The 12,247-nt window shown below is 44.5% G+C and overlaps 1 protein-coding gene across 5 annotated transcripts in view; it reads right to left on the reverse strand.

Annotated features, from left to right (window-relative positions):
• Positions 1–12,247, reverse strand: part of nfrkb (nuclear factor related to kappaB binding protein) — a 169,741-nt gene that overhangs the window by 120,368 nt on the left and 37,126 nt on the right. For all 5 annotated transcript variants that reach the window (XM_087976526.1, XM_043676950.2, XM_043676949.2 and 2 more), the window contains exons 6-7: positions 11,008–11,109; positions 9,814–9,887 (exon numbers count right to left, since the gene is read on the reverse strand). In XM_087976526.1, the coding sequence (XP_087832652.1) occupies positions 9,814–9,887; positions 11,008–11,109 (176 nt within the window). The remainder of the gene's footprint in view (positions 1–9,813; positions 9,888–11,007; positions 11,110–12,247) is intronic.

A 12,247-nucleotide genomic window follows, 5' to 3' on the forward strand; every position in this document is an offset into this window, starting at 1 on the left:
CAGGGAATTATGAAAGGGGCTGAAAAGCAGCTGAAAAGAGGGTTGTAATCTCTGAATCACTACCAGTGCCACATGCTCGTGAGGCAAGGAGTAGAAAGATAGGACAGATGAATGCATCACTAAGGAGCTGGTGTAGGAGATAAGGTTTCAGGCTTTTGGATAATTGGAACTGTTTCTGTAGGCAGGGTGACCTGTCCAAGAAGGATGGGCTACAACTAACTGAAGGGAAACAAAGATCCCCTGAGGGAGTTTTGCTAATGCTACTCAGGAAGTTAGTGTGGCAGAGGGCTGGGGAGCAGAGCAGCAGGTCAGCAAGTGGAGGTTTGAAGACAAGACGAATGTCATTTCCTTACTCCCTTCAGGAGTAAGTCTGAAAGGAAAACAGGCAAGTGAACACAATGCATCTGATGGACTTAAGTGAGTTTATTTTCAGGTAGGAGTATTATTGGTAATGCAGAAGAGCCTAGAGTCTGGATCAGTACACGGGACTATGATATTGTGGCTGTTACAGACACTATTGAAAGAGGGAAAGGACTGGATGCTCAATGTTCCAGGGGTTTTCTTGTTTTAGATGAGAGAGAAGGAGGTAAAAGAGGTGGAGGACATGCATTGCTAATCAGGGATAATGTGGTGCTGGAAAAGCACAGCCAGTCAGGCAGCATCCGAGGAGCAGGAGAATCAAGGTTTTGGGTATAAGCCCCACACCAGGAATGTGGGGAGTATGGAATCAGGCTTATGCCTGAAAAGTCAATTCTCCTGCTCCTCGGATGCTGCCTGACCGGCTGTGCTTTTCCAGCACCACACTCTTCGACTCTGACCTCCAGTATCTGCAGTGCTCACTTTCTCCTAATCAGGGAGAATGTTACATTGGCAATCAGAACATACTATAGACTCAGGCAATATGGGTCGAACTGAAAAATAAGATGGATGCAATTACTCCCTCCAAAATACTTGTAGGGCTCCAACACTCACCGAGACATTAAGGAACAAATATGTAGGTAAATTATGAAAAGATACAACAACAACACAATTGTCATAGTGGATGACTTTAACTTCCCCAGTATTGACTGGGACTTCCTAACAGCAAGAGGCTTGGATGGGCAGAATTTAAGTGCATCCAAGCAGGGTTCTAACTCGAGGAGTGGCCATACTGGACCTTTTTTGGCGAATGAACCTGGCCAGGTGACTGATCTTTCAGTGGGTCAGCTCTTTGGAGTGATCACAACTCCTTCAGTTTTAAGGTAATTCTGAATAAATATGAGGCAGGACCTGATGGGAAGGGACTAAATTGAGTGAGGGCAAACTACATCAGCCTTAGGCAGGAGCTAAGGGGGAAGGGAAAATTAATTAGGAACAGCTGGTATTGGGCAAATCCACATTTTGCATGTGGGAGTCGTTTCCAGATCTACTGATAAGCGTTCAGGATCAGCATGTTACAGTGAGGAGGAAGGACAAGGATGGGGAGGTAAGGGACCTTGGGTACCGAGGGAGGTTGTGAATTTAGTCAAAAGGGAACAAGCATATGTAAGGTTTAGGAAGCTAAAATTCGACAAGGCCATTGAGGAAAATAAGAAAAACAGGGAAGAACTCAAGCAGGAAATTAGGAGAGCAAGGAGGGGCCTAGAAATTACCTTGGCAAAGAGGGTTAAAGAGAATCACAAGGCATTCTATACATACATTAAAAACAAGAGGATAGGACCATTCAAAGATAAAGGAGGGATTATGCTTGGAGGCAAAGAATGGTGTAGAAGGTTGTCAAGGGATACAGCAGGATATCGATCAGTTGCAGATATGAGTGGAGAAGTAACAGATGGAACTTAATTCAGGCAAGTGTGAGGGCGCTGCACGTTGGGAGATCAGATGTAAAGAAAGAGTAGAGTTAATGGCAGGACACTGAACAGCATTAATGTTCATAGAGATCTTGTGGTTCAAGTCACCAGTGTTCCTGCTAATTGCATCTATGGGAAGTGCACCCAACTCCAACTCCTTGAAAGCCATGTTAAGGAGCTGGAGCTGGATGAACTTCAGTTACAGTGAGGTCACACCTTGAGTTCAACAAGAGGGGAGATAGGCAGTGCAGGGATCCCCTGTGACCATTCCGCTCAATGACAAGTACACTGTTTGGATACTGTTGGGGGAGGGGGGAGGGGGAAGGTAAGCAAGAGGGCACAGAGTCTGTCCCTGTTGCTCAGAAGGGAAGGGGGAAGAGGAGCAGACCTTTAGTCACTGGGAACTCCACAGTTAGGGGGACAGACAGGAGATTCTGTGGGAACAAGAGAGACTCACGGTTGGTGAGGTGCCTCCCAGGTTCAGGGCTCATGATGTCTCTGATTGTGTTTTCAGGATCCTTCCAGGGAAGGGGGAGCAGCCCCAACTCATGGTCCACATAGGCACCAACGACAAAGGTAGGAAGAGAGATGGGGATTTAAGACAGAAATTTAGGGAGCTAGGGTGGAAGCTTAGATCTAGAACAAACAGTTGTTACCTCTGGTTTGTTGCCTGTGCCACGTGATAGCGAGGTGAGGAATAGGGAGAGAGAGAGGAGTTGAGCACGTGGCGACAGGGATGGTGTAGGAGGGAGGGTTTTGGATTCCTGGATAATCGGTGCTCTTTCTGGGGTAGGTGGGACCTCTACAACAGGATGGTTTTCATTTGAACTAGAGGGGTACCAGTATCCTGGGGGGGATATTTGCTAATGCTCTTCGGGAGCGTTTAAACTAATGTAGCAGGGGGATGGGAACCTGAATTGTAATTTGAGTATACAGGAGGTTGAGAGTAGGGAAGTCTGAAATATGGTTTCAAGGTCACAACAGGGAACCAGCAAGCAAGAATTTGATTTGAAGTGTGTCTACCTCAACACCAGGAGCATCCTGAATAAGGTGGGTGAACTTGCAGCATTGGTCGGTAACTGTGATTTTGATGTTGTGACCATTTCAGAGACAAGGGTAGAGCAGGGACAGGGGGTTACTGCAGGTTCTGGGATTTAGATGCTTCAGTAAGAACAGAGAAGATGGTAAAAGTGTGGGGTGTGGCATTGTTAGTCAAGGACAGTATCATGACTACAGAATAGGTGTTTAAGGACTCGTCAAATGAGGTAGTATGGGCTGAGATTGGAAACAGGAGAGGAGAGGTCACCCTGTTTAGATTTTCTATAGGCCTTTGAATAGTTCCAGAGATTTAGAGAAAAGGGAGCAAAGATGATACTCGATAGAAGCGAGAGTGACAGGGTAGTTGTTATGTGGGAACCTTAACTTTCCAAATATTGACGGGAATACTATAGTTCATGTGTGTTAGATGGGTCAGTTTTTTCCAACGTGTGCAGGAGGGTTTTCTGACACAGTATGTAGACAGGCCAACAAGGTGTGAGGCCACACTAGATTTGGAGGTAGGTGAGCACTTTGGTGATAGTGACCACAATTCAGTTATGTTTACTTTAGTGATGAAAGGGATAGGTCGACGCAAGAGGGCAAGAGCTACACTTGGGGGGAAAGGCAATTACGATGCGATTAGGCAAGATATAGGGTGCGTAACATAGGGAAGGAAACTGCAGGGGATGGACACAATAGAAATGTGGAGTTTATTCACGGAACAGCTACTGCGTATCCTTGATAAGTATGCACCTGTCAGACAGGGAGGAAGTTGTCAAGCTGTGGTTTAGTAAGGAAGTTGAATCTCTTGTTAAGAGGAAGGAGCCCTATGTTAGGAAGAGATGTGAAGACTCAGTTAGGGTGATTGAGAGTTACAAAGTAGCCAGGAAAGACCTAAAGAGAGAGCTAAGATGAGCGAGGAGTGGACATAAGATGTTGTTGGCAGATAGGATCAAGGAAATCCCTAAGGCTTTATATAGGTTAGCAAGTTTTGAGAAGATTTGTAGCTCAGGTTGAGGTTCTGGATTTAAGTTTGCTCGCTGAGCTGGAAGGTTTGTTTTCAGGCGTTTCATCATCATACTAGGTAACATCATCAGTGAGCCTCTGGTGAAGCACTGGTGGTATGGCTTGTTTTCTATTTATGCGCTTAGGTCTCCTTGGATTGGTGATTACAATTTCCTGTGGTGATGGAACTTCCTGTTCTTTTCTCAGGGGGTGGTAAATGGTATCCAAGTCAATGTGTTTGTTGATAGAAGCATGGCACTCCAACCAGAACTCTAGGAATTCTCATGCATGCCTCTTTTTTGGCTTGTCCTAGGATGGATGTGTTGTCCCTCCTCATCTGTACGTAAAGATACTAGTGAGAGTGGGTCATGCCTTCTTGTGGCTAGCTGATGTTCATGTATCCTGGTGGCTAGGTTTCTATTTGTCCAATGTAGTGTTTGTTACAATTTTTTCAAGGTATTTTGTAAATTACATTAGTTTTGCTTGTTGGCTATATAGGGTCTTTCAAGTTCATTAGTTGCTGTTTGTGTGTTGGTGGGTTTCTGGGCTACCACGACGCCTGGTCAATCCGGCCAAGGAAACACTGACTACATTATTAGAACCAAAGACACATACACCAAACACTACCAACTTCATCAGCATGGACAATATCATCAAGCTAGTGGACCTATGCCTTACCACTCACATCGCCTTCAACAAAAAACCTACAAACCAATGGAACACCCACGGGATCTCCGATATCAGGGTTCTTAGCAGAGGCAGTAATGCAGAGACTTGAACAAACAGCTCTGCCAACCATCCAACCCAAACTTTGGGTCTGCTACATGGATGACACCTTTGTTATCACTAAATGAAACAAATTAGAGGAAACCTTCAAGACCATCAACAATTACTGGCATTAAATTCACTAAGGAGAAGGAAAACACAAACAAACTGCCATTCTGAGATTCGCAGTAGAGCAAACAGCCAATGGGGAACTTCAAACCAGCATCTACAGGAAACAACACATACGGACCAAATAGTGAACTATAAGGGCAATCATCCCAACATCCACAAACAAAGCTGCATTAGAACATTATTTCAGTGAGCAACCACACACTGCCACACAGGGGAACTGTGCAGAGCAGAGGAAAATCACCCATACAGCGTATTCAAAAAGGACAGGTACCCATTGAATACATTCTACCGATTTCTCAGCAACAAACACAAACAAGCAGACAAAAAAGCGTCCAAAAACCCTAGCAATTCTCCCCTTCATCAAAGACATCCCATTTACCACCCCCTGAGAAAGATCAGGAAATGACATCACCACTGGAAATGATGTCACCAACCCAAGGAAACCCAAATGCATAAATAAAAAATGGCCATACCACCAGTGCTCCACCGGAGGCTCACTGATGAAGTTACCTAGTATGGTGATGAAACATCTGAAAACAAACCTTCCAGCTCAGTGAGCACACCTACATCCTTTCCATAGGTATATAAGGTATATAGGTATATAAAGAATGACTAGAGTAAGATTAGGGCCAATCAAGAACAGTGGCAGGAGTTGTGCGTGGAGTCAGAGGAGATAGGAAGCACTAAGTGAATATTTTCATCTGTATTCATACTGGAAAAAGACATTGTTGTCACGGAGAATATTGAGAAATAGGTTTCTAGACTAGATGGGATTGAGATTCACAAGGAAGTGGTGTTATAAATTCTTGAAAGTGTGAAAATAAATAAATTCCCTGGGCTGGATGGGATTTATTCCAAGATTCTCTGGGAAGCCAAGGAGGAGATTGCCGAGCCTTTGGCTTTGATCTGTATGTCGTCATTGTCTACAGAAATAGTGCCAGAAGACTGGAGGGTAGCAAATGTTGTTCCCTTGTTCAAGAAAGGGAGTAGAGCCAACCCTGGTCATGACAGATCAGTGAGCCTTACTTTGGTTGCAGTAAAGTGTGCAAAAGGGTTAAAAGAGATAGGATTTATAGTCATCTCGATTAGAATTCGTTGATTAGGGATAGTCAACACTGTTTTGTGAAGGATAGGTCATGCCTCACAAACCAACGGACCCCACCACCAAGGATTCCGCCACCTCCAAACGGACCCCACCACCAAGGACATATTTCCCTCCCCTCCCCTATCAGCATTCCGTAAAGACCACTCCCTCCGTGACTCCCTCGTCAGATCCACACCCCCCACCAACCCAACCTCCACTCCCGGCACCTTCCCCTGCAACCGCAGGAGGTGCAAGACTTGCGCCCACACCTCCCCCCTCACCTCCCTCCAAGGCCTCAAAGGAAACTTCCATATCCGCCACAGATTCACCTGTACCTCCACACATATCATCTATTGCATCCTTTGCACCCGATGTGGCCTCCTCTATATTGGGGAGACAGGCCGCCTACTTGCGGAGCGTTTCAGAGAACACCTCTGGGACACCCGGACCAACCAACCCAACCACCCTGTAGCTCAACATTTCAATTCCCCCTCCCACTCCACCAAGGATATGCAGGTCTTTGGACTCCTCCATCGTCAGACCACAGCGAAACGACGGTTGGAGGAAGAACGCCTCATCTTCCGGCTAGGAACCCTCCAACCACAAGGGATGAACTCGGATTTCTCCAGTTTCCTCATTTCCCCTCCCCCCAGCCTGTCTCAGTCAAATCCATCAAATTCAGCACAGCCTTCCTAACCTGCAATCTTCTTCCCGACCTCTCCGCCCCCACCCCAGTCTGACCTATCACCCTCACCTTGACCTCTTTCCACCTATCACATTTCCGACGCCCCTCCCCCAAGTCCCTCCTCCCTATCTTTTATCTTAGCCTGCTGGACCAACTTTCCTCATTCCTGAAGAAGGGCTAATGCCCGAAACGTCGATTCTCCTGTTCCCTAGATGCTGCTTGACCTGCTGCGCTTTTCCAGCAACAAATTTCCATCTCTGATCTCCAGCATCTGCAGACCTTACTTTCTCCTCTTTGAGAAGGTGACCAAACAGGTGGATTAAGGTAAATTTTCAAAGTTGATGTGGTATATATGGATTTCAGTAAGGCATTTGATAAGGTTCCCCATGATAGGCTACTGCACAAAATATGGAGGAATAGGTTGAGGGCGATTTAGTGATTTGGATCAGAAATTGGCTAGCTGAATGAAGTCAGAGGGTGGTGGTTGATGGGAAATATTCATCCTGGAGTTCAGTTACTAGTGGTATATCACAAGGATCTGTTTTGGGGCCACTGCCATTTGTCATTTTTATAAACTACCTGGATGAAGGTGTCGAGGAGAGGTTAGCAAATGTGTAGATGACACTAAGAACAATACAGTTTTGGATAGTGCTGAAGGATGTTGGAGGTTACAGAGGGACATAGATAAACTGCAGAGCTGGGCTGAAAGGCAGCAAATGGAGTTTAATGCGGAAAAGTCTGAGGTGATTCACTTTGGAAGAAGCAACAGGAATGAAGAGTAATGGTAAGAGTCTTGGTAGCGTCAATGAGCAGAGAGATCTCGGCAACTATGTACATAGATCCCTCAAAGTTGCCACTCAGGTTGATCGTGTTGTTAAGAAGGCACACAGTGTGTAGAGGGATCATGTTTCAGAACAGTGAGGTCATGCTGCATTTGTACAAAGCTCTGGTGCGCCCACACTTGGAGTATTGCGTGCAGTTCTGGTCACCACATTATAGGAAGGAGGTGGAAGCTTTGGAAAGGATTCAGAGGAGATTTACTAGGATGTTGCCTGGTATGGAGGGAAGGTCTTAGAAGAAAAGGTTGAGGGATTTGAGGCTGTTTTCGTCAGGGAGAAAGATTTTGAGAGGTTACTTAAGTGAGACAATAAGATAATCAGAGGGTTAGACCAATTGGACAGTGAGAGCCTTTTTCCTAGGATGTTGATGGATAGCACAAGGGGGCATCGCTGCAAATTGAGGGGTGCTAGATATAGGACAGATGTCAGAGGTAGTTTCTTTACTTAGTAGTAAAGGTGTGGAATGCACTGCCTGCAACAGTTGTAAATTTGCTAACTTTACGGACATTTAAATGGTCATTGGATAGGCATATGGATGAGAATGGAATAGTGTAGATTAGATGGGCTTCAGATTGGTTTGACAGGGCGTTGCAACATTGAGGCCGAAGGGCCTGTACTGCGCTGTAATGTTCTATGTTCTATTAAGTCCATAGCTCCCTGAAAGTGGCCACACAAATAAATAGACTGATAAAGGCGGCATATGGTTTGCTTGCCTTTATTGATCAGGGCATTGAGTACAAGAGTCAGCATGTTATGTTGCAGTTTTTAAGACTTTGGTTAATCCACTCTTCGAGTATTGCATTCAATTCTGGTTGCCACATTACAGGAAGTATACAGGAAGACTTGGGGAAGTTAGTGGTGATATCTTGGGGACAGTCCATATCACAGTAGAGGTGGTGTTGGATGTATTAAAATGTATGAAGGTGGATAAATTCCTGATCCCCTACCCAGATATCCAAGAACACTGCAACAGGCTTGAGAAGAAATTGCGGGCGCCAGGCTGAAAAGTTTGCATCATCGTTAGCCACGGGAGAGGTCCTGGAAGATTGGAGGGCAACGAATATTGTAATTATTTAAGAAGGGCTGCAAAGAAAAACCTGGGAACTATAGACGAGTGAGCTTAACATCTGCGTTGGGTAAGTTAATTGAGAAAATTCTGAGGTAAAATATACATGCATTTGGAAAGACAGGGTTTGATTAGGAGTAGTTAGCATTGCTTTGTGAGTAGGAGATCATGCCTCACAAATTTGTTAGAGTTCTTCAATGAAGTGACCAGGAAGGTTGACAAGAGTAGAGCGGTAGACGTAGTTAGTAAGGCCTGATGCCGGAAGGTTAGATCGCATGGAATCCAGAAGGAGCTGGCAAATTGGATACAAAATTGGCACTTTGGTAGTAAGCAGAAGGCTGGAGGCCTCTGACTAGTGGAGTGCCTCAGGGGTTGGAGCTGGGCCTATTGCTGTTTGGTGTCTAGATCAATGATTTGGATGAGAATGTACAAGGCAATGATTTGTAAGTTTGATGATACTAAAACAGGTGGTATCGTGCACAGTGAGGAACATTATCAAAAATTGCAGCAGGACCTTGATCAGCTGGGGAATTGGACTGAGAAATGGCAAATGGAGTTTAAAATAGATAAGTGTGAGGTCTTGCATTTTTCAAAGTCAAATCAAGGTAGGACTTTCATGGTGAATGGTAGGGCCTTAAAATGTGTAGTGGATTAGAAGGATATGGGCGAAGTGTAGGGAAATGGGGTTTTCATGGATGGACATTTTGGTGATCATGGGCCAGGCTGTGCCAAAGGGTCTGTTTCCGTGCTTTAGGAATCTATGACTCTATCTATATGGAGGTTTTGGAGAGGATGCAGAAGAGGTTTAGAGGATGCTGCCTGTATTAGAAAGTATGACCTGTTAGGAGAGGCTAGAAAGACTAGAGTTGTTTTCTCTGGAGTGGCAGGCTGAAGGGAGACTTGATAGAAATTTATAAAATTGAGATACATAAATAAAGTTGGTTGTCAGAATCGTTTTCCCAGAGTTTTACAGAGTGGTAGGTGTCTGGACTGTGCTGTCAGGGGTAGTGATATGACAGAAGGGGCTTTTAGACAAACACGCGAATATGCAAGGAATGGAGGAATATGGACCATGGGCAGACAGAAGGGATTAGATTATTTTAGGTGACATGTTCAGCACAGCATTGTGGGCTGAAAGGCTGTTCCTGTGCTATACTGTTCTTATGTTCTAAATCAGTCCAGCTCTTGGTCACCTTGCTCGCGTGAACCTTATGGGTTGCATTGATCACTTCAGATCCATAAGTGAGGGCCAACATTGTCCAAAATCAATATGCTTCTGCTTGAGCACAGAGAGTGCATTAAAAATCAAGAAACTAACAAAAATGCTACAAAACATCAGATTCCTAATAACTGTTCATAAGTCAGCCTACCGGTTGTAGTCTTCGCTTCTCAACATGTTTCCTTATCATGATTTTCAAATCCTCATCTCCCAGTTCAGGTTTACCTGGAACATGTAAAATCAAAAAATCAAACATTTCTGGGTGAGAAGGGGTCTGCTGGAAGTAGAGTGGTGCAGTGCTTCAGGAGAGGGAGGTAGCACATGGGATGGCATAGAGGTGGCCCACCTGGGGGCAAGAGGAGGGACAGGAGGCACAGTGCCTGGTTTACAGGAGACAGGATTGGGGGAAGACAGAACAGACACAATTCTAGGACAGCTGAGGTATATTCTGAATATAGTTGATGAGCCCAAGAAGAAATTTCAAATTCATAAGTATTAGCATGATGAGAATTTCATCTGATGAGGATGTATTCAGACTTCTGCCTGATCTGCTTCTTATCACCAGGCCTGCCACATCCTCCTTTTTTTCCTCTCTTGATTAAATATTTCATTTCTAACATTAAGTTCATTTGTGTCCTGGTGGGTCCTTCAAATAGGCTGCTTCAACGGCAGCTGAGGACCAGGTGTGTCTGGGCCCAAGATCCTAGTTTCCTTGAGGCTTGTACAGCGTCTTCGCAGCAGCATGGTTGGTTTGGCCCAGCCTGGGATTCCTTTCAGCGGCTGTTTCTGTTGGCATCAGGGTGGCCTTGTGGCAGCTTCAGTCAATCAGTCTGTGACTCAACACACCGGTTTCTTTGGCACCGTGGTGGATCCAGCCTGGGATTTCAATGTGGAGGGGTGTAATCAGGTCCTCAAGCCCAGAACCATGAAATAGACTGAATGGACTTCGCCTTTTTTAACTTATTATTTTTTCTTTTCTTTATTATATTATCATAGAAGGACTGTTATTCTAAACTTTTTCATTTTTCTAATTCATTACTCAGATCATGGACTTATTTCTTTATTTTTCAAATTTTTTTTCAAGAATTTGTACCTTGGTGAGATAAGTGGTGACTTGTAAACGTTTCACTGTACTCACATGTACATGTGACAATTAAGCTAACTAAATTCAAATTCAAACCGTATTGGCTCTTCGGTGCAGGCCAGCTATCACCAGGTGACAAGGAATAACACTCTTACACACTTGAAAGTCCCCAATTCCAGAAAGCACCACTTTGAGTAAACAGATGCAAGAACCAGGATTCAGTGGCTGGTTTGGGGTTAAAGAGATAGCAGGTTTACTTACTGACTGTCTTCATGTCCTGCGTGGAGAGGGTTGGTACAGCTCGCAGCGCCACACTGGGACTCATGGGGTGTGTTGGAGAACCCGGAAGCCAGGAACACATCTCTACAATACAGAAAAATATGATTTACGAGAACAGGACAACCTGCTCAATTGCAAATTTCTGATGTCTTTAAAAAATAAATTTGTTCAAATGATAAAGGGGATGTTGGTTATGCTGGTATTTTTTGTCCATCTTAAAACAAAAGTGAAACATTAAATGGGTAGCATGGTAGCACAGTAGTTAGCAGTGCTTCTCTCAGTACCAGGGGATCCATTCTACTCTTGGGTGACTATGTGGAGTTATCATTCTCCCCATGTCTGCAGCAGTTTCCACCAGGTGCTCCAGTTTTCTCCCACAGTTCAAAGATGTGATTAGATGTAATAGCCATGCTAAATTGTCCCTGTGTAGGCTGGATGGTTTGCCATGGTAAATATAAGACTATGGGGATATGTTGGGATGCTCTCAGAGAGTTGGTGCAGCCTTGATGGGCTGAATACCCTCTTTCTGCCCTGTAGGAACTCTTTGAAACAATTCCATGAAATGAATCAATTGTTGGTGCCTGTGTGTGTGGTGAGGGGGGGGGGGGGGGGGGGGGAGGGAACGGGAATGTCACTGCCTGGTGAGAGCAGAGGTGTACTAACAGACCACAATCACTAGGAAGGTTAACTTCAAGGATTGACTCCATTTAAAGCTTGTGGATCAAAAAATATTTTTAAAAAATTGATGATTCTATTTCTTTTCAGAGTCTGTAAATCTCAAGGTTTGTGTTAGAAACTGAACTGTTCCCAAAGCAGTAACATACAATCTCAGTCCACTAATGATATCACACAAACAAAGAGACTTTGTGTTGGGAAGGTGGCCAAGAATCCAACAAGTAAACGGTTCTCTTCGATTCACCTTCCCCAACCCTCTATCCCTCTTCCAATGGCTGATCTCAAAAAAACTCAAGGCCTGGAAGGTCAAGTCCTTCTCAATCAATATGGATTCCCAACTTCAAAACTTTATTTGAAGAGAAAGTCCATGCACATGGCCAATAACAGAATCCTTGTACACAGACAAGAGGATTAAAAAGGATTTCTGATGTTTTTTTTCTCTCTACAACCCAAATCTCTCATTTAAAAACTTTCCTCACAAAATAATGTATTGGACAAAGGGGTAAGATTAGTCAGATCTGAGCTTAACTAATCAGTTTTTGCACTC

The sequence above is a fragment of the Chiloscyllium plagiosum genome, unplaced genomic scaffold, assembly GCF_037043375.1.
Source record: "Chiloscyllium plagiosum isolate Xiang-an unplaced genomic scaffold, Cpla_swu_hap1 HiC_scaffold_29, whole genome shotgun sequence".
In the NCBI taxonomy this organism is placed as follows: Eukaryota; Metazoa; Chordata; class Chondrichthyes; order Orectolobiformes; family Hemiscylliidae; genus Chiloscyllium; species Chiloscyllium plagiosum.